The sequence below is a fragment of the Phaenicophaeus curvirostris genome, chromosome 1 (assembly GCF_032191515.1).
Source record: "Phaenicophaeus curvirostris isolate KB17595 chromosome 1, BPBGC_Pcur_1.0, whole genome shotgun sequence".
NCBI classification, from domain to species: domain Eukaryota; kingdom Metazoa; phylum Chordata; class Aves; order Cuculiformes; family Cuculidae; genus Phaenicophaeus; species Phaenicophaeus curvirostris.
Genome location: NC_091392.1, coordinates 91,499,701 through 91,522,967, shown reverse-complemented (window position 1 = coordinate 91,522,967; position 23,267 = coordinate 91,499,701). Strand labels below are relative to the sequence as shown.

Below are 23,267 nucleotides of genomic sequence, written 5' to 3'. Positions count from 1 at the left end.
ACAACAAGGATACAGAGGGAGATACAAGTGATACATCTCAGCAGCATAAATTCTGCTCAGGTTTTCTCCCAAGAAAATGCACAGACCTACAGCCGCTTCTGCGCTAGTGCCGTGGTGCAGGTAAGCACAGAGCCACCAGGTTGAGGTGTTCACAGGAGGAACGATGGCAGGCAGACACTCTTCTAACCATTGCATTTGCATACTGGGACATTTTGTTTCTGAAAAAGAATGTTTTTTCAAAAGGAGAGTTTGCTAAGCACCCTTCGCGTTCACAGCTCACTCAGGTTATTGAAACCCATGACAGTCACTTTGTCAACTGATTTTGGCTTATTATGACAGACTTTTGCAATAATCCCCAAATTCTCTTCAATACATTGCCACTGTCTTCATTGCCCAGCAGTGCAGAAGCCTTATACACCAACCATGCTAACAGGAAAAAAAAATCTGCCCTTTAAAAAAATCCCAGATATCTAGAGACAAGAGTGATGTGGTGCAATGAAGGCAAGGTTATAGCTGGCTGCAAAGATGTCGCATTCGGTCAGTGCATCCCTGCTGCAACCAAGAGACAAGCTCCTCATCAACACCATGGATCTTTCTTCTGGCTTATGTCAACATAAAATCTGATTTTAATAGAATCACAGTAACGAAACTCAAGTCTTAGATTTGCAGAGTGGAGTAAATATCAATTAATTCAGAGTTTACAGTGAGACAATTGCAAAACTGCGACACAGAGCTACAAAAATGCTATACTGATATCTAGCTCACAAGCGTGTCCTGAGCCAGACTTGAGTATAGTTTCCCAAAATCTCCACGGCCCTTCAGAGAAAGGCATTGAAGAAGGGCAGTTATTTAGAAAAGTGGTGATCTTTGGCTGTTCATCTGCAGTTTCCCATTTTGCACTTCTTAACACAGAAAAGTCTGTGAGCCAACTAATTTGCTATCCAAAGTAGATTCATCTGGATAATCTGACACCTGGTTACAAGTGTCTCTTCAAGATACTTAGTAAAGATCTAAAATAATTTTTAAAAATTACCAACTGAAGTCTTCTAAGAAGACATATCAAAGTTTACCCTGCTTTTCTTCCTGCTTAGATTATCCTTCAGTTTAGAGATATAGCACCTTAATATTAGTACAGTATTAGATATAGTTTATCAAGAGAAGCAGTGAAGAAATTTGCATTATTCCTGTTTATGAGAAGCAAAGTACTTTCTGAAGATCTTCTTCAGAATAAATGACCTCACTGATTTTGGAAAGGCATGGATAAGCCTGATGGTTCAAAATGGAGCATAACAGCACATGCAGCTAAAGAAGATACTCCTTGAAAAAGCGAAGGTAAAAACTGAGTCCTAAATTTGAAGTGAATATGTGTGTTGAAGGTAAAAGAGCTTTAGAAAAAGCCTTTAAACTTTTTTTTCCTGAATCCTACGATCTCCTTGAACTACGAATTAATTTACAAATTATTCTTTCTTTTTAAGCAATCAGCTTACTGAAATTAATTATTTTATGCAACTCATTTTTCTGGTTTACACTGAAAAAGATGCTTGGGGAAGTTGCTCCAAGCACTGAGGGAAAGCAGACTCACTTCACTGCCTTTCAAAGTCAAATGATAGCAAAGAGGCAGGACTATCTAGGCACGAGAATGAATAATTACAGTGGCTTTTGGTCATCATACACCTTTTTCATCCTTCTAATGTGCTTGGCAGTGTCTCTGCAGGAGTGAACACGTTACACACTCTTCAAGGAAACACTGAATGGCTTTGCAGTGAGTGTTTCTTTCCATTTAACACAAAGCCACAAGCAGACACACCAAGGTGATATACAAGACAGCTGCAAGACTGACTTTTTTATCTTGTTCTACTGTTTTCCAGGGCTGCACAGTTATTTATGCAGTTACTTGCAGGGCAATGAACACACTTAGTTGGACACCTTAATTATGAAAATGTACCAGTCTGCTCAGCAGCAGCTGGAAAACATTTTTCTTATCTTTTAATGAGGCATGCATACAGTCTTCATCATGCCACCTCATCCACTCCAAGTCTGTCTAATGTTAGTTTGGTTTTCTTTGAAGCATGTGATAAACAAGGCACTAGTGCAACCACCATATATCGATACTAAGCTTACCCTTTGCAAATAGGATGTAACTGAGTAGATGTAGACAGTACTTGGGGGATGATATTTGCATAGCAAGTTGTAGTAAATAATGAATAAGATGTCAAACAAGTCTAGAAATGAGGTATCAATCAGCTTAATGGCAGAGCAGGTAAACTAATCAAGCCATACTCATACTAAATTTCATCTTCTGACTCCTGATCTCGTTCAGATGTTTTCAGTAATCCCATTTCCATGGTCTGTGACTGTTTAACCTTTGAACGAACTGCCCTGGAAACAACAACAACAAAAAAAGAGTTCAGTAGTACCTCAAAGTCGCATCTGGACATTTTTACATAGTAAAAAAATGTTTAACTCTTGCATCTCATCAAGGAGTCAGGATGATTGATTTATGAAGAATGGAAGTGAGCCACTGTGGAAGGCAGCACAGAGAGGTGATAGTGATTTCAAGCAGAATCTGAGCAGAATTTAACCCTAGGCCTTAATTATATGTACATGTATTTTTGCATGAGTGGCCGTGATACAATGCAAGCATGGACCATGACATTAGCATGTGCTGCCTTTAACAATACCACTGGTATGTACTACATGTAAGAGCTTGTTTCCACGGACACATCTAAAAGCATACAACTTGAGTGAACTTCAGTGTAACATCTAGAAAGTTCAGTGTTGTGCAGGTGCAAGACTGATAGCAGCATTCACTTGGAAGAGTACTGTAACACTGTGAAGAAGAGTGAGTCTGGTCAGCCTTGCCACAAATGGTTACTCTGAGCAGTGTGCCATGACCAATCTGAGGGGCTTGTCTGATGCTGCGGCAGCTGGGAATGATGGAACGGATATAAGATTGCTGTCACCTTTTCTGTAGTTGCCATCCTTCATACAACAAACCAGTTACCCAACCTTGAGTGCCTGTGCCTTTTAGACTGAGATCCAAAAATGGCACGTCCTCAGTGCAAAGCAAGACTGTAAGAACTACCTATGGCCAAAGCATAGTTAAATAGGGCTATTAGGATTGTAGGGGTAAAGTAAGGGAAGAAATGCGTGTTTAGAACAGTGCATGTGACATATCCCTCCCCCCTTGAAGTTGCTGAAGCGGGCTGCTGCTTTGCTGAGTCGCAGGGTGGAGAGGGGCCAGATGGAGGTCTGGTGGCCACTCCAAGTCAGTGGCCATAGCAAAGGCCATCTGTGCAGCAAGGATAAGTAGGGGAGAACGTGCGATTATATCTCTGCCATTCGTTTGCCTATCAGGATGACCAAACTAGCCCACGGTCACCCCTCCCGCATACCTACACAGGTGTGCAGAGGTACATCATAACTGTGGAACAAAAAAAGAAGACTCAGAGATGATCCTCAGAACAAAAGTATTAACAAGATTTGTGAATAGAAATCTACATATGTGGTTTAGACTCTTAATTTTATGTGATGGAAACAACCTGATCTATGACCCTGGAGTTCTCTGGATTCTTACACATTGGTGGGAGTTGTACTGCAAACCACTGTCCCCTACCATCGTATAGGAGATGGGCAGACTGGTACCCCAGATGTTATCACTCCAGAACGGACTATAAGAGAATGAGAGGAGCAAACACAAATCAGAGCTCCCCCACTGACGTCCACAATCCACAAGCACCGGAGTGTTTGCATAAACTTCACTCTCAGCAGCTTCAAGGAAACATCTAAAGACTCTATCACTGAACTCCGTACAGGTCATACGGTCCTTTTTCAAACCTTTATAGGATGCTAATATTGGTCTCGACTTAAGCTTATATTCTTGACTTAGAATTGTAACATTATAGGTAATAAACTAAATGTTTAAATACAGTTCTGGGTCCTACTCTGTCTACCTCAGGGTGTGACAGCCTGCAAAGGCTTGGTAAGGTCCTGTACCCAGAAGATGATGGCACAGGGCAGAATCAGACTCATTCCTATAACCCAGTTAATTCTGCAGTTGGAATTTTGTCAGAATTAGCAGTGGGTGGCGAAGAAAAGGGCTAACCTTAGAAACCAGGGGATGAAACTGGCTAGTGAAAAAAAAATCAGGTCTAATCATAGGAAATTGCTAGCAATGAAACCTGTCCAGTAATCTTCAATTAGGTCATAAAGTCTGAGCCACTTCCAATTAGTAGACATGAGCACTGAGAAAGAAGATGTTGTAGGGAAAATAGTCTCTTTTCCTTGTAATTTCTGATGCATCTGCAAGAGTGGAAGACTATGAATAAGATCTCATTTTATGTGAGAAGCATTATGCTGTCAGAGCTGCACTTTGTAAATGTTTTCCCTCTTTCTGCTGAAGCAATGAGTCATGTTTTCTTCATTGATTAGCAGTGTCTATGTTTATTTTTACCTTACAAGACAATTAATTACTTTGTGGAAACCTTTTGCTTTATCAGTGAAATTTTTCTAAACTATAGCTCCTACTGCACTAAATGGACAGGTCCCCAAAGTTTTGGTGTTTCAAGTAACTTACCAACTGACGATTGTGTAATTTACTGCAAGTATAAGAAAAGCAAACGCATAATGCCAGCAATAGCACATGGTCAGGAACATCACATTAGTATGATCCATCTGATTCCACTCTGGGCTTCCATTTGGAGGATAAAGCACAAAACCAATCTGTAATATAATATAAGATATTTAGCAAACATCATTTGACACATATCCTATGCTGTACCATGTATTATGCCACCCATCCCAAGGCAGACATTTCATTTGCTCATGGTGTTGGTTATTTCTGTGTTTATTATTACTATTAAAAACAATTTTGCAGTCACACTCAGATGCGATGGATCATTTTAAACATTTTTGTGCAGAAATGCCTTTGAAAATGCAAAGCCAGCCCCAGAGATCCCCTGCTCTTGCCCAGCCAATCAAGGAGCCAGTCTAACAAGTCCTGCAGCTGTCACAATGCCTTGCTGTAAGGAAAGGGGCTGGTGCTCAGCCATGTATGATCTGAACTGCAAGCACATCACCAAACAGTAAATCTGCCTGGACATCTGCATTGTCTCAGTCCTTTCCGACAGCATCTGGGAATCATAGAACCATAGAATAGTCAGGTTAGAAGAGACCCACCAGATCATCGAGTCCAACCATTCCTATCAAACACTAAACCATGCCCCTTAGCACCTCGTCCACCCGTGCCTTAAACACTTCCAGGGAAGGTAACTCAACCACCTCCCTGGGCAGCCTCTGCCAGTGCCCAATGACCCTTTCTGTGAAAATTTTTTTTCCTAATGTCCAGCCTAAACCTCCCCTGGCGGAGCTTGAGGCCATTCCCTCTTGTCCTGTCCCCTGTCACTTGGGAGAAGAGGCCAGCACCCTCCTCTCTACAACCTCCTTTCAGGTATTTCTAGAGAGCAATGAGGTCTCCCCTCAACCTCCTCTTCTCCAGGCTAAACAACCCCAGCTCTCTCAGCCATTCCTCATAAGGCCTGTTCTCCAGCCCCTTCACCAGCTTCGTTGCTCAATGTTACATGATTCAGAAGATGCATAATAAATTAATAAATAAAGGAGAGACATAAGTCTATTTCTTCTGGGACACCTGGGGAAAAGGTCAGGCTTTGAAATTAAATAAGAATGGAACTTTCTCATCCAAGCCTGTAAGTTCATGCGAAATACATAGCTAATTTGTTTATTCTAAGCTAGGAAATTCAGATTAATGCATAAACTCAAAAACTAGTAATCCCATGGCTACAAAGGTCTGCCTTGACGAGCAGAGGTCCTCTGCACTGCCTAATACTCTTCAAAGTCACTGCTCAGCAGTTTAGCTGAGAATTTAGGAGCTGGGAAGAGGAGGAGAGGAAGAGGGAGGGGAGGAGTGCATTTTGCATTTCCATGCAGAGAATTCAATGAATGAGGGTGTGATGATGCAGAAAGTCCCTTTACCTTTTACAAATTTGTCATGCTGCAGCCAGTATGCGGTTTTCAGTCACATATACAGGTGAAGTCTGATGTGAGTGTGAAAAAAAGTAACACTTAAATCTCTTGTATTTTTAGCTCTTCAATTTTTTACTTTGAAACAAAAACCACATTGTCTCCAGAGCTAAAGGAATAACTTGTTCTAAAATTAGATTAGGCAGACAACAAAGAATAGTTTCATCTAATTCCTCCTACGTAAAACTTTTTAAATCACCAAAGAAAAGTTTACAAACAAGAAAATAAAGCACCACATACTGCAGCACCAGGTTCTTGAGTTCACTTATCAAAAAATACTGCTGTTTCAGAGGTTTGCTTGCTTGCCAGAGTAAGTATTTAAATATTTGATTTGGTGCTGAGTGTCCAGTTCTCCTAAGGAACAGCAAACGTTTTTATTAAGCCTGTCTGGCCAACATATAAAAAGAGGGAAGCCAGTCTAGACATGCCGGAAAACAAAATCACTGGAGTGACCTCAGTTCTCCACTATAAGCTGAAACACATATCGGCACTAACGCTCCTATTTCTTTGTTACAAAATGGCAGAAATTAATTAAATTCTCTCTCTTGTTTGACAGGAAAGAAAGGGTTGCTTTCAAATATCTATTAATTGGATAGAATCACAAGGTGAAGCATGGCAGCTACATTTTGAAAAGTCTTTTGGGGAGCCATATGTCTGAAATATTGAAGTTTCTACACAATTTCTCGGCCACTGGAAAAGGAAGGGGTTTACATCACTCAATATTTTAATGCAAATTGGGAGCTCAAATACCTTTGAGACCTAGGTTGCCACTGTTCCAATACTTTTCAAAAAGTAGAAAGAGGCAGCCGACATGAAAAGCAGTTTGCACCTTCATTCCCTTTCAGACAATGTCAATGGGTGCTTTGCCTTATTTGTCCAGTACTCCGCTGGGCATTCACACACTGCTCAAGCAGCTGACAGTGGGGACTGTCTTTGTAAAGAACAGCATATACTGCTGGGCTGTAAAGTCATTGTGATTCAGCTGGGAAATTCTGAACAGGATGTTGCAGACGTCAGAGTGGATGTTCATTCCTAAGGGAGAGCTCCACAAAACCACCTAGAGGTAAAATGGTTCTTTGTTTGTAAAACAGATATGATAAGCGCTTCTATCTCCTTAAAGGTACATTAATAGTGCAATGTTTCCTATGAGCCCTTTGATGACTGAATTTAAAAGATATATTATATCAGCTGTAAAACATCTGTAAATGAGCAAATGACTGATTTTGGTGAAGGAAGAAATTCCCAAGGCAGAAAAGTGACCTACCTGCCAGAACCAGCTGCCTTGTAATATGCAGAGGCTTGTACGGAGCATCTCTAGCACAATACTGCCACGGAAGAAAACTTCCAGAAATATGCAAACAGCAGCGCCAAAGATAGCAAATAGCAATAACTGATGAACGTGAATATCCAGCATGGCTCTCCCATGAAGATGGTAGCAAAAGAGGAAACCTGGAATAAATTAAGCGATCAGCTGAAGACCTTTTCTTGCCTTATAATCTCCCTACATATACGTTTGGAAAAGAGTGAACATTTAGCATTTCTCTTTATGCCAATATCACCTTCTCAGTTTAACTGTGAGTAATTTTTTAAGACTAATGCTTACATACTGTGTAATACTACTCTTGAGCAGGAAATTGCACTGGAAGCTGCAGCTCTGTCACCTTTCATTTACAACATGTTAACCCAAAGTCTTATTCATCTATGTTTGCAGTGTAACCATAGGGGTGCTATTGGATACATTGTGTGTACAGAAAACACAAACTGCGTATGGGTTCAATGCAATTCAAGTAATTGCTGTGTATGTAAATGCAGTCACACTGGCTTTATCTAACAAGTTGTGTTCCAGGTCAGTGCCTGCATTGAAGCACACATCTGAACTACTGAGCACTTAACCCAAAACACTCTTGTGCTGCGATTTTCCATAATGTTTCTGTTGCTCTCTGAGCCAGCTAGGAAAGCACAGATACATCTCTACATGTGGTCGTTCTCTGGGCTGCAGTGCAGACAAACCTTCAACAGTTTAAGGAAGGCCAAGACTGATCTTTTTAAGTGTTTCAGGGAGTTAAACACCCAGCTCCCATACACTGGTTCTCTAAAGCTGATTTGAGATGCCCAGACCAAAGGTCCCCTCTGCAAGTTTCACGTGCACCTCTGCAGGGAAAGGTAAACTGACCTTCAATAAACACGGCTATGGAAAGCATCATCCTGTCCATGGCCACTGGCAGTGCATTGGTCCCATGAGCCACAATGTCAACCAACCCTGAAATGCCATAGAAGAGGTACATCGTGGCATGTTGCCAATTCATCAAGTGATCCCAGTGCTTTTCCTCATAATTATACAACTTCAGATGAGGTCCATCAGGAACAAACTGCTCAGCTACCATTCCTGCACATGAAATGAAAAGTATGAATGTTTGTCCTGGTCCTTAACCTGATGATAAGTCTTTACGCAAACAACAGAGGCAACAATATACCCCCATACAGCATAATGACAGGCAGTTTAGGGTTTAGTCTAGCTGCCTGAGGACTGATCTGGGTGACTGCTCTGTGTGTTACTCCCTTCTGCCCAGTTCAGCCATTCCCAATAAGATTTTAAACATGTTGTGCAAATTCAAGGGAACGTGCACAGAGGCCTCAACAATGTTAATTTTATATACACTTCCAAGAAAATAGTCAGTGGGTGGAGAAAAAGGAAAATAAGTTGCTTTGCTAAGGGAAAGACCATTGAGTAAGCTCAAGCACATATTAAGCATCACATTATCCAGAGGAGAAAGCCAGAGGAAACCAGGCTCCGGCTCCATGCCTGATGGAACTATTTGCATCTTACAGTTTCCAGCAGTGAAAATGCAGACAGTTATTCTGTGCAGCTTTTTTTTTTTAAACAATTGCTATTGTAGTAATCCTCTGACTGAATTTTTCAGCTGCCTTTCTCAGTGGTTCAAACATGCATTTAACACATGCTAAAGTCCACAAAAGAAAGAAGATTTACCACTTCAGTCCCCTGCAATATGCAGGACAACAGAGTTCAAACACTTAATTCAAAGGCGCTCTTTCCTATAAAGCTATAAAAGGAAATCCCTTCACTGTGCAGAGTTATTAAAGGTCCCATGAGAATATACACTAAGTTAGGATTTGAATTGCTGCTCCACTGCCTCCCTTACCTTGGCCCCTTGGTGTCTTGCTAAATAGCTGAAGTACTCCAGAAAAGGGAAAGCTGCTTTTAGGTACTCTATATGATCAGTGAAGTTTAAGAAGGGTTTAAAATGCATTATGTTTTTAAAATGTTAATGTTAATGATATTGTTTCTAAAGTGTGGGACAGAATACTGCTGTGTAAGTAGATCTGCTACAGAGCAAGTGCAGTGTTTTTCCAACCTTATTTCAAATCTTCCTAATAAAGAAACAGCAGGTTTTATTCTTTCTGCTGCTTTTAGTGTTTGCCCTTGCCAGGCTTTCTTGTCCACATAGTTGACTGGAATTGAAATTACCATATGTTAAAATAAAAGCTTTTCATTTCAGGGTGAAAAAAAAAAGAGCTAGATTAGTGTTTTAGTGGTCCAACCACTTCTAGTCACTGGCTGCGAAATTTATAGAAAGATGTCCCACTCACACCTCAAAATGAATGTTATTACTTACATTTTGATAATTTATTAAGGGTATCGAAGTATATACTGTACGCACAACAGCACTTCAGTGCTGACATATCTTAACTGATGTAGAGTAAGGAAAAGTAAAAGATTTGGCACAGCCTGCATGTTGATTAGACACCAGGCAACTCTGAGCATCTGAAGACAGAATCTAAAAATCTAAAAATACTGAAAATTAAGAGCCTTTCAACTTGTGACCCACATATGCTGAGCTCCCCTTGGCCCTTGTTATTTAGCTTACTTACTCTATAAACGCAAATTGCTTATACAAAGCATGCTGGAATGTAAGCAAGAACTAGGGATTTCCAGTCAGCTGCACACATCTGCATTGATATAGTTTATCAATAACTCAGTAGAGACTACTGACATCTGAGATGGCTGGACTTAAAATAGAGAAGCAATGTCCCCAAAGACTGGTGTTCCTAGTCTGCATGTGAGAGCCCCTTGCCTAAATACCTTATCTTCCCCCGAAGTAGTGAGTGACATGTGAACATTCAGGTGGACCAGCTGTGAAGTTGTCAGAAGCTCCAGAAGAGCACTGTGGATAGGAACCGTGTTACAGCTGTAAGTCTGTAATTAACAGCAGTAGCCCCTCTAATTCTTAGATTCATGCTGTTCAAAGAAAAATTATTTTTAAAAAAGAAGTGTTAAAAGCTATAGCCTTTTTATTCTCTGCCCCAAGTCAGCCTTACTTACCAATCAAGGCAAAGACACCTTTGATAATCCCCTCAACAAATTCCAGGCGCTGAAATCCTGCCCTGGAACCAAGGTAGCAAGCATTCTTGTTTTTTCGACAGGCATACTTCAGTGGATACTTCACTGACCACCACAAGCCAAAAAGAAGGAAAAAGCTTCCAGGGAGGGCATGCCCTTTGAAATTGCCCATGTTTTTCTGTTAGGTGATACCTGAAGATGAAACAAATGCAGGTCAGTTGTGGGAATAGTAGGAAAATTCTGTGAGTTATAATTTTAAACTATCCCCTCGCATAGATCAAGAGGTGCCACTGAACTATGTACTCACACTGAAATTAAAAATAAATCTGGGTATTTATCATCCCTGGCCATTTCAAATCCCTATCCAGCCTCCCCAGTTTCATAGCTTTGCAGAATAAGAGGCCCAACTGCAAAGCAGCTGACCTCAAATGCAGAGCTGGCAAGTGAAGAGAAAAAAAGGCATCATACACCATGTCATGCTGTTGAAGATGAGCTAGCAAAGGAGAGAACATGATTATTCACAATTTGGTTCTTTCACCTTTAGAGAGGGTTTTATACTTATTTACTCCACAAACAAAAAACAAGACAATACTTGACTGAAGGAAAAATTAACTTTACACAGATCCAGTGGGTAGCTATTCACTAATGAATTGAATTTTTTATTTCAGTCTGGAAATCTCATTATGATTTACAAACATCAAGTCATTCTTAATGTTTGGTAGGTGAGTTATACACCCAAAACTAGATACATATTATCAAGTAATAAGGTTATTAGTTGGTCAGTGTTAAACAGTCATTTAAAAGTCATACTGTTAATAAAACCTAGTAACTTTAGTTACCTTCCCAACTTTTAGGAGAGTTTACTTAACTCCACTGGCTTCTTCATTGAAATGACAGTTCTAACATTAAATTGTAATTTTTATTTACTTTATTACAAACTGAATTTTTGCGCCTTGTGACCCAAAAGCATACTAAATGTTTGCACAGGCATCGATCAAGAATAACCACTTTAGAAGCACTGGCAATCTGTACTTTCTCTTATTATCACGGCTGACTTAAAAATCCGATCACCACACTACATCAGAGCCATCTGGTTATGAATAGAACATGGAGGCTCTGGTATATTTTTCTTTCCAGTAAGTACTTCCTATGGTCAGCGTAGCATAAGGAGTTTTAAACTGTGGCTTGTGCGCCATGGAGTACTTGCAGATGGTTCACGTAATGCTGTTTAGTCACGTAGGGTGAGCACTCTCCTATTTCTGGAGGCTAAGCGGCTCTGAAAGCATAAATTATTATATTTTTTTTTAAAGAGAAACTTTTCCACATGCACAGGTCCTGAAGCTGCCATAAAACTATTACCCAACTGCACAAGGAGAAGTGACCTATATTGCCACAAAAGAGTAGAAAAAAAAAATACAATTGTTCATGCATAGCACGAGGCAGACTGTGATTGAAACAGGGATGCTGAAGAGGGTCTTGCCCTCATTGCCTGTCTTTTCCTCTTCCAGTGCTAATTTCCCCCTCTATACGGGCTGCAGAAGGGGTGAGGGGTTAGTTTTAAAAGCTTTCCCTAGATAAAACTCCCCTTGGCTAGTTTCTGGGGAAGACTTACTGAAGTACAAGCAAAGGAAAATGTGATAGTGCTTGCCCAAGCAAGCCCGTTTCTGGATGTGACCTTGTGGGTATTGCCAGCCCTGGCGTTTATATATCAAAGCCTGGAAGGAAAACGCGCTGAGATGGCTGCACCAAGCTCAGGGAAGGCTCCTGGGGGAGCAGCACCTGCCAGCCGTGGGGCAGCCAAAGGGGGAATGAGGGATGTATTTACATGTTTTATGAAATGTAAAGGACTCTATTTGGGATTTCTGCTGTGTTGGGAAGGGCTTCTGCATGCCACTTGGCTCCTATCAAGAAGAAAAGTAAGGATGCTATGCCTAGAGCTTGTTGTGGGCAGCTTTTCCTCACCTGGTGGCTGGCCAGCTGCTCAGATCACAGCAGAAAAAGTCACAAGGATGAGCAGACCTGGCAAGCAGTTTTCAGCCCAGGCACCCCAACCACCATGATCCATGACCGCTTCCATCCTCCCTTACAAAATGCTGAATTAAGCTCTAAACCTCTCTGGGGCTGTGCCCATGTCAGTTAGAGGTGCCAAATCATCCTGCTTGTGAGCGGAACATCTCTGATCCTGGCCCAGGGTGGGCTGGGCAAGGCAGGAGGAGGAGGTGGCAGCCAAGGATCCAAGGATCAGGAGAGCCTACCTCTGTTCCCCGTGCCTCCCCAGCCACCCTTAAAGTCCCACTGGGTTGGTGCCTGTGTGTTTTATTTACAGGTGGGCAAAGCACTGCTCACTCTCAAGCAGCCCACAGCTGAGGGCCTCAGCCCCACAGGTTAGACACAGCCCCCGCTGTCTTGCAGGAGACGTACCACATCTCAGGACACCTTTAGTTCAAAGTGTCTGACTAGCTCGTGCATCACAGCCAGTACTCACTCACTATGCCATTGTTTGCCTCAAAAAGGGCAGCATTTACAGGAGCTGAAATTTTAGACAGTCACCTAAACTTTGCTTTAAGCTTTGAAATACTTCTTTTGCTTTGAAAGACTTCATTTCAGATTCTTTCGAAACTTGCTAAACCGAAAGGCAATGCTGTCTTTTCAAACATGTTGGATTTTTTCCTTCTTTGAATGAAAGGAAGAAGGGAGGAATAGGGAATGGCCTTTCCTCACCGTATGTCTGATCTCACTGAACACTATTCATTAGAAAGACCTCATTCACTAGGTATTTTGTAATTCGCCACAGACATATAGCACTTGAAATGGAAAGATTTACCCTGTATCCGACATCAAAGAGAGATACTGGATTAAAAAGGTAAATTGAACCTATGAAAAGCCTCCCTCTAGAAGAATACAGCTGCAGGAAGAGTCAAATGAAGAACAGTATGCTAATGTCATTTGTAGAGCATGGTCTACAAAGCTTCAAAAGTAATTCTCAATCTGTAAATTCATCCCTGGGCTATCTAGAGCTCTAATCACTGCAGGATTTTTCTGTTCTGAGTAATCAATCAAGACACTCTAAAACTGTTTTTTGCCTTTCAGAACAAGGGAAAAGAAGAAAAGGAAAGGATTGATACAGCAGCTACTGAACTAGAAAATTATTTTTCTTCTCTAAGCAAAACAATGACTTATTATTGGCTTTAGAGAGTATAAATTTCAGTTTGAGTTCATCCAAATACACTGGGGATTATTTGTAGGATTTATCTAGGAAGAGACATATCAAATCTGCCAGCTGATGTGGCAGACCTTTGGAACACTGCATCTCAACACAGTAGGCTTCAGAAAGAAGTTATATGAATTATACTTAAAATCCTTTGTAAACTTGAAAACATCATGACAGAGCTCCCCTTAAAATGATTAAACTTCCAAATTTGTTGTCTCTTATCAGACCTGAGAGTTTATTTTACTGAGTCTATAAATCAGCTGCCACCACGCACAGTGATGTGACTGAGTTTTGCTGCAAGTAAACCAGGTGACATGACATGGTCTGGGTACTCGGTTAGACACTATGGATATGGCAAGGATTAGTGCAGCCTCTTCTGTAGGAAGATCACTGGAGAGTCAAGCATTAGATCTGGGAGATGTGAGGCAGGTGTGCAAGGAGAGGAGGACAGGATGGCAGGCTGCTGCCTTTCTGTGCTGTGCTTTGGCATTCCCTGTGCAGCCTGGTACAAAGCAGCTCCTGCCAGCTCTTCTGCACAGCTTGAGAATCAGCTAGTTTTGATATCTCAGGTGCTATTTATTGGATAAAGACGGCACCAGCATTTTATGACAATACTTAATAAATCTGAGAGCTTTTTACAGAGCCTTACACCATAAATTAGCAAACAAATCACTGGAGAATTGAAGTTGCAAGATGTGCCAGTCCCAGATCCCCTCAGTGATTTCAGGGGCAAGGGTGCTGGCACAGCCACTGCCATGTTCTGGGCAGTAAACCTTCCTTGCTGCCTACTGCCTTCCTAAAGCACGTAATCTGCCAGAGATGTAAGCAGAAGAAATCCTAGGATGCCCCACAGCTGCATGCCGTGAGGTCTGGATTCTGCCGTGCAGGGTCTGCTCACAGCCCCTCCACTCTCCCCCAAAGCCACCCAGTCACTCCAGGTACTGCATGCATACCTGCAGCTGGTGACATGATTACACAACCCTATCCCTGTCCAAATTGTGCTCCTAAACCCGCCAGGCAAAATCAACAGTGGTGGTTCCTACAAGAGTCACACCAGACAGGTGGCATAACCTCACCACAGCCCTTGGTTTGGCTTCCCAACAAGCATTAACAAACTTCCTGACCTTTGCTGATCGAATCACCCGTTACTTGCTGTGTGCACCCACAGGATCCCTGCCAGCTCATTTCAGATTTTCATGTCCCCACCTTGAAGCCTCACCACCCAGGACCTTTCCACCACCAGCAGCAGCCGTGGGGCCATAGCAACCAGGGCATCAGAAAATTTTGACTCTGGCAAAGGAAATCATAGAATCATAGAATCACCAGGTTGGAAGAGACCCACTGGATCATCGAGTCCAACCATTCCTATCAAACACTAAACCATGCCCCTCAGCACCTCGTCCACCCGTCCCTTAAACACCACCAGGGAAGGTGACTCAACCACCTCCCTGGGCAGCCTGTTCCAGTGCTCAATGATCCTTTCCGTGAAAAATTTTTTCCTAGTGTTCAGCCTAAACCTCCCCTGGCAGAGCTTGAGGCCATTCCCTCTCATGCTGTCCCCTGTCACTTGGGAGAAGAGGCCAGCTCCCTCCTCTCCACAACTTCCTTCTAGGTAGTTGTAGAGAGCAATGAGGTCTCCCCTCAGCCTGGGAGAAGCTCCCTGCCCACCAACCAGCAGGGCTGCCACCCCAAGGAACTGGACAAGGTGCATGCCTCAGCCCAGATTCAGAATTTCCACAGCAAGTGCTCCTTGAAACCCTGCTCTCGGGACAGTGTGGAGCACTGCAGGAGGGGAAGCTGCAGTCAGGGATCAAGAGCATCCATGGCCTTTAATTGACCCAAATAGCCTCAGTTGGGACCCTCAATCTGGCATCCTTGCCCAAGGATGTCACGTCCTTGTCACAGAGGAACAGGAGAAAACAAGTAATTAGCCATAATTATGGCAATAAACTCAATTGTTGAGGTAGATTGTAAATTTTAAGTACCAATCAAAGTTTCTGCAGCTGATTGGAATAGGAACAACAGTAATTTACAGCTATGAGTGAAAGTGAGATTTTTTTTTTTCCACACGTGAAAACTCCAAGCATGTTTTTTCTTACAATAATTGCAGAAAGCTCTGCACAATTCAAGCTTTACCAGCAACTGGAAAGCTGCATGGTATTGCAAAAGTATTTTACCCTCAGACATTGTCAACAAAATATAGGTTGCCCACAAATTCCTGTGTATCAGTAATGCTCTGTGTACCTGGGATGTTCACCACTTGGTTCAGTCTGCATCTTATGCTTTGTCGTCAGAAGGGAATAAGGGGATCCACTGGCAAAAGAGGGGATGAGCAAAAGTAGTTTCCAAGAGAGTATTCAAGAATAGGTGTACATTTTTGTGGGTATTAAAAGCTGCCTTTGTAGCCTGAACATTATCTCACACAAGCAGAGGCTTGAAAGACAGGCAAGGAACAGACTTCCATGATGATTTAAACATCTTCAAACTTTGGGGAAAGGGATGTTTCATAACATCTGCCAGTTTGATTGCTGATCTCTCGAGGCCACCCATATGGGGACAAAGGCAAATCTTGCAAGTGGTATGGAGATACTAGCTATACCACCTGGTTACTCAGACAGCTTCTCAATTGCTTCTTTGAAGAACTAGATTAGTTTCACTTTTTCCCCCCCTTCTCCCTTTAAAGAAGAGGTTTAAAGGGAGTTGACACTGCCAAGAGTTTAGGCAGTGTAACCTATACTGAATGGGACACAAGTGGTAGTGGAACCAGAGCTATCCCTGTAGCAGGCAGCTTCCCCTCCTGCCACAGTAGTATGCCTTGCAATTTCCTGTGTTTATCAAGCCCTGGGGGATGTTAGAGGTTAAAGAGGACTGTCAACCAGAAATGTGGAGTTTTTTTGAGAAACGGCACAAGCTATGAGGCCACAAACTCACTCTGCTGCAATGAGTTCATTTCTGCTACCGAAACGTATGATAACAAAAGTTAAGCCCAAACAGTAAACACTAGCAAATTTACTGCAGCAGTAAAACCGGAGCATTATTATTCTCCTTTACATTAGATTAGGAAATAGTGATGTGGAACTTATAATATTTGATACAAAATGTTTATTTATCCATCACAGCCACAGGAATTGATCATAACATCATTGAAAATAATGCACTCAGATAAGAGAAGGAAAAAACATATTTGTGGACACTTTCTAATCAGTGCCTAACATGCAATCATGCAGCTTTTACCAAAAACTTTAATCTGGTCAAGTTGAATGCAAGTAAGACAATCCTACCAAAGTTTCCTACTTGCATTTAAAGATATGTTCACGAGGCAAGTGCCTTTTATCCTCAAGCCATTAAACCGTAAACATAACAGAGAGACACACTGATTTGAAAAACAAAGTCTGCTGTAATTACTTTGCCCTCTAAATGCAGTACTGATTTCATGTCATGACTAAAAGTGTTTCAGCAACTACAGCTCCACGTTTCCAGATGAGATCACTGTTCTAGTGTTAAGGAAATACTCAGCTGGCTTCTTCAGAATTAAGCTGGAACTAAGAACTGTGTATGCAAATGAAAGCAAGTCTTCTTAAAATGCTAAAAAATGACAGTACAGCCTTGATAGTTTTGGCTTAAGAGTGTGGGAGATAAAGATTTTCAGGTCAAAAAAAAAAAAAGAAATGTCATTAATAGGCATCTCTGAAGCCTGAAGCCTGTAAAAGATAAGTTAAAACTCTGCTAAAATCCTCAGGCCAAGAAGACAGGGATGAAAACAGAGCTAATGACCAGAATTCTATATACTGGCCACAGAAAGGAGGGACTCCAAGACACAGTCTCTCAGTGGTGAGTTTGGGCCCACAATCTGAACAGCTCCATTTCTTTCAGTGCCTTGCATTTGTCAACAACTCCTGCTTCACAGACACTTGTCCTTCTCTGCCCTTTGAGTGCTCTTTACTGTGTTTTGTCATCTCTCATGACCCTCAGTTCTCTGGCTTTATTTCCCCTTTCACTGTGTATCTGCTGACTCTGTTTCTGTTCCCAAACCCAAGCAGGCTATCTCCAGGGGTTTTCAGGGACAACAAACACTCCATAATAATCTTACAATTGGCTCTTGATATCAGAGCAGCTGCTACTCTGTGGATATGAAATTTTTCATCTTCAGGACTGCCAATTTGGAGGATTTTATTCAGATCACCACAGGTTCAAAAAAATACACACATAAGAATTTAAACCTTGTAATTGCATGGGATACATAAGAGTCATTTTTCCTATGAAAGTTTCATAATTTCTTTATTGGCCATAAAGCCTGGTATTTCCTAGCACTAACTGAAATAAAGGGTAAAATAGCGTGGGCATGTGAGTAAACTATTGCAGGTATGACAGTGCTACCTCCTGCAGGAGTATGTTTGGCTTTAGTCACTTCCCTGCCCACTGGAGCCCAGCAGTAGCCACTGTCTCCTGTGGGTTGGTGACCTTTCAGCTGTCCCCTGTGCAGAGCAGCAATTTGCTTCCAGCAGAGGGTCACAGCAGACTGCTACCCTCAAAGTGAGGTGTTGCCAATGTGTGGCTCCTCCCAACCCAGCAGACTCCAGCAAGTTTTGATTGTGCGCAGCCATGGCTGAGCACAGTCTTACAAACAGCATGGTTGAAGGACATGCTGTGACTGCTGTGCTGCAGGAGCTCTGCATTGACATCTGGGACTGCCTCCCCTTCCAGTCCACCCTGTGCTGGGCTCAGCTAGAGCTCTTATTGCTTCCCTGTTTTAGCTCGAATTGTGCCAGCTAGTGAAATTCCTACATGTTCCCTCTTTTTAAAGTCAATTCCTCTTGTCTTTAGAACAGCCCAAGTCTCTTCAATGAACAACCTCTGCAGGACTGTAGGTATCCCTGAAGGCCCATGGTCAAGCAGAGGTCACACCACCAGTGAAATGATTGCTCCCTAAGTACCAAAGGCAGTTTTGTAGGGTATAGTCCCTGTCTGCTCCTTGTAATTCCATGTTCTCTGCTTCCTGATAGATAGGCTAGGAAAATGTCAAGAGAACAAAAGTTTGTTATATCAGCTGATGATTTATTGCACAAAGCCCAGCTCTTGAGAGGAAATGAAATCAAATATTTATGGACCTCCTCTTACAGTGTCTTCACAATATAGTCAGGGCTTTGATGGAAGGATCTAGTAAGACAACAAAGCTGACTGGCCCACTGGACTATGCTAAGTATTTGTAATAAACAGTAATGACCACCTGGACTGTGACAAATCCTGCATTTGAGACCTACAGAGCATTTAACAGACTTTTAGAAGTTGCTGCAATCGTTATTTATGTTTCCAGATACTTCTGAAGACAAGAACATACAACCAAAAAAACCAGGTGTTTAATGTTGGGGTGGCCTAAAATGCTGGTTTCCACCTGCAAGGAAGCCAGGCCTGAAAAAGAAAAGTGAAGAATTCTGTTCTTGGTGAACAATAGATCTTCAGTTATGGAAGAAAGGACTTGCTGACCTCAATATGATTTACAATTCTTTGGCTGCAAGGATTGCTCCCTTACTGTGGCTACCATTGTGCAGAAAAGGCATTTAGATTTTTCTTCCTTATATACAGTACCAGATACTGGGGTGACCGAGGGCTTCGAATGAGAAACTGGAATATTATAAAGACAACTCTATTCTAATGAATCACGAAACATCAACAAAATATGGTAAGCAGAAATGTCATGCTGTGCTGTGCATACTAGTAAGCTTTCATCTTAAGGATAGTCTCAAGTTACCAAAAATGGAAAGGGAGCTCACCTCGACAAAGGCAAGAGCATTAATAAGCTCCAGTTGGTGTTCATAAGAAGGACTCAGTTTTCTTAGAAAAAAAATTACAAACCAGCTCCATTATCCTCATAACAGCTCATACCTGGGCCACAAGCAGCTGACAGCTCTGAGAGCTGTCAGCTTTTCCTGTTCCCTGGTGGAGAGGAGGCTGGAAACCAGGGCCATGTGTCTAGAATATTGGCTTCTAGTGGTGCACTGTGCTGCATTTAGCTGTATCCTCCTGCTGAGATCCAGCTGCTTCTTCTTGAATCTCTGCTTTCTGAAATTATTTGATTAAGTGATTCTTAACCTTCAGCCATCCTGTCTATCTGTGGAGTACAGTTGGGTAGTGTGAGCCCCCAGGGCTCTTATACGGCAAGCAAAGTGAGTTAAAATAAATGTTTAAATTTCATGAATCTGGATGCTATAATCAGTGATATTTGAGTGTTTAGGTCTTGCAATATTGTGCTGTGACAAGAGAGGAAAAAGAGTTCTAAAGCTTTCCTGTCAGTAATTTCCATAAAGCCATGCAACAAAGCAGAATGTGGGATTTGCAACTAGAGATTTGCCTTCACTGACTTGCCGTGAACCTGGAAATTTTCTCTGCAAGTCTTGGCTGCTGAGATTAGGGTGCTTGATGTCTTGTTTTTCACAAGGATGAGCAAGTGCACTGCCTCCACTGACTGTTGCTTGGGGGAAACATGCCCTCAAGAGCAGAAAGATGTGAGAGTCAGAAAAGAAAGGGAAACACTAATGAATAAATAGGAGCATTGATAAGGCAGTCTGTAACATTGATACTACCTGAGAGGAATAGCTGGCTGAGTTAGCCTAGCTGGCAAATGGAAAACACATCAGAGAAATAAGTAAAGTTCCTCTTTATGGGATCAACTTGTACTCACTAAATGGGAATCAGCTAGTGCTACTGCAACGTTAGCAGAAACTGGAGAGTCCTCCATAACACAAGGCTACTGTAGCAGCAGCTCCGATTCCCAGTGTCCCTCAATGACAGAATTAGTGGAGGGAGCAAGAATAATGCCACGGAGTAGAAGCTTTGTACTCCAATTAGACCAGCAGCCACAGCAAGGAGCTGTATCCACTTCCAAAACTGCTGGTCTTACAAATGCTACACTGTATCTTAGACATGTCTCAAGTGCAAGGACATGTGGAACAAGACTTTTAGGAATTTCACTCGGACAGCATTAAAATGTTGTAGCAGGCCCTGATTTTGGCATAAATTGATTAGAAGAAACTGAAGCTTTCTTTTTCTCTTCTGGAACAAAAAGCAGTGTCAGAACTCAAGGTCTGGGTCATGCTACATGGTAAGGCAGGATTGCCACAGTAGAGTAGTGTTCTACTAAAAACTAAGGTATTTCAGAAACAACATTTAATTATTTCTAATCCCTGGGTTTCAGAGCTTGCCTTACTTATAGCTAGGAAGAGATGACCAAAATCATCACTGCTGCCAACTGCAAATGAGTAAGAGAATGTTTGGTAACATCTAAGAAATAGATGTTATTAGATGTCCTAGAAATAGGAGCCAGTTGATAAGAGGTTTGACACTTAGGAGTCTTGATTCATGTGCATCTTTAGACTGGAAACAAGCAGCCCATTTTTGTGCTGCTGCACTGGCCTTTTGTGGTACTGAGTAAAATGATATTCCCAGTCAGATTTTCTGTGCAAGAGAAGAGTAAACAGAGCACTTTGCCTAAACAGAGGCATAATTATTCAAGCCACTCCTCAAGGTTCATTTGACTTTTCTGCCCCAGCAGTCATTTCTTCCCACACTCTCCACAGCTGAAATAAATCTGTTTGGTTTGCCCAGCTCCATTTATAAAGAGAAAAACACAGGAAAAGTCCACATAAGCAACCTTGAAAAGCAATGAGAGACATCCAAGTGAACTTCAGAAAGGTAACTGCACAGTCAATGATGAATTTGCAACTAAAACGGATATTGAATAAATTGCTTCTACAAATTACTAAGTACTTACAGTGACTTACGGTGCAACATATGCTATGATGTAAAGAGGTCTACAGAAACAGTAATATAAGGTGATGCAAAGAAAGTTATACATACTGGAGAAATCTCACATACATGTAAATGTATAGCAATCATCAAATATTTGGTTTAAAAATGAAGAAGCATGAATAATTTTGTTTAAAGTACTTCAGTTCCTAAGCTCTAAAATTTCAGAATGTCAGTTATCCGAAAGATAATGAAATGTTTTATTCCACGTCAAGTTTGAAGTATTACTAGGAGAGCAGACTATGATTCACTGCTGAAGAAATGAAACAAAATGAAACATATGCAGGGGCTGAAAGTGTTTTTCCAAGGGTTATTCTATTTTGAAATAGAATAGAGAGGCCGGGATAATGTAATTTTAGGGTTTCTCTCATATAGTAAGTAGGCATAGCTACACTTAAATTGTCTTGATTTTGCGTGGAAATTCAGGTTTGGATATACATCTGCATGTGAGACATCCAGGGAAGAAGAGAAGAGAAGAGAAGAGAAGAGAAGAGAAGAGAAGAGAAGAGAAGAGAAGAGAAGAGAAGAGAAGAGAAGAGAAGAGAAGAGAAGAGAAGAGAAGAGAAGAGAAGAGAAGAGAAGAGAAGAGAAGAGAAGAGAAGAGAAGAGAAGAGAAGAGAAGAGAAGAGAAGAGAAGAGAAGAGAAGAGAAGAGAAGAGAAGAGAAGAGAAGAGAAGAGAAGAGAAGAGAAGAGAAGAGAAGAGAAGAGAAGAGAAGAGAAGAGAAGAGAAGAGAAGAGAAGAGAAGAGAATCAGGCAAGGAACTCAAAACTAGTGCATGTTGTATTCCCACCCCTAACACTTAATCCCTCTTTGTTTAACGAATGCTGCAAAACTTTCATACCTGCAGTAAAACAATCTGGGTGCCTGCAAGAGCTACAGTCGGGTTTTAACACCAGCGATCCTTTCAGAAACTATTTCTGGTGTAGAAATCACATCCGCGCTTTTTACATCAGGGGTGAGCGTTTGCACCCATCCCGTGGACCGAGTTAAGGCAAACATGGAGTAGTTCTCGTTCTTCCACCCGGGAATATTCACCCTCCCTCATCCCTGCCCCTGCTGCCGCCCTCCCTGCCTTCCCCCCACGATCTGCGGGAGAGACCTCCAGCCCTTCCCGCAGCCGGGCTCTCCTTACCTCCCTCCCTGCTCCCTCGCAGCCTCCTCCTCCGGCTGCCCCGCAGCCCCTCGCCCCCTCCCCGGGGTTTCTCCGCCGGCCCGGGACCCTGGGGCTGCGGCCGCCGGGGGATGCGCCCAGATGTTGGCGGCGCAGCCTCCCAGATGTTCCCCGGGCGGGGTAGCGGGGGGGGGCGGTTTCCTCTCCGCCTGGCTGGGGAGGATCCAGGGCAGAGCCAAAGAAAAGGGGCTCAGGAAAAACGAGGCTTCGGAGGGATCCGACTCTGCCCGGCGTGCGTCCCACGCCTCTGCCTCACTTTCCAGGAAAAGCAGCCGGGAGCGGGCAGGCTGGGAAAAGCAGACAGAGTTGAGAGACTTTCTGACACACAAACCCTCCTTTGATCGCTGCATGTAACAGAGACTTGGTTTTATATATATATAGAGATATATATATACCTTTCCCTACCCCCGTGGTTTTCGCTGCAAAAATGAGCACCCGTGGCTGTAGTTCCTATAATTTGGCAGGAATGTATGGCAAAGCCCTGAATCCAAAAGGAGAACGTCTAAAAATATAATTGAAAAGGATGAAGCCACAGTTTTATTCGTAAATGTCGTGCTATGGTAAACAGTTAGTGACATTACGGAATCGTTAAGAGCGTAATGGAAAGCGTCTTGTACTGCACCACCTCCGTCACGTTAGCCAGCAGAGAACACCACCAAAATCCTCTAATCTTACATATGG

The 23,267-nt window shown here is 42.3% G+C and overlaps 1 protein-coding gene across 1 annotated transcript; it reads right to left on the bottom strand.

Moving 5' to 3' along the window:
• Window positions 1–102: 102 nt before the first annotated feature.
• TMEM45A (transmembrane protein 45A) lies at window positions 103–22,772 on the bottom strand. Its single transcript, XM_069867986.1, has 6 exons — window positions 22,548–22,772; window positions 10,382–10,591; window positions 8,213–8,425; window positions 7,304–7,488; window positions 4,577–4,722; window positions 103–2,379 (listed from the first exon to the last, which is right to left on the bottom strand). The coding sequence occupies exons 2-6, from the start codon at window positions 10,569–10,571 to the stop codon at window positions 2,286–2,288; spliced, it is 828 nt and encodes a 275-aa protein (XP_069724087.1). The 5' UTR covers window positions 10,572–10,591; window positions 22,548–22,772; the 3' UTR covers window positions 103–2,285.
• Between the last annotated feature and the right edge of the window lie 495 nt (window positions 22,773–23,267).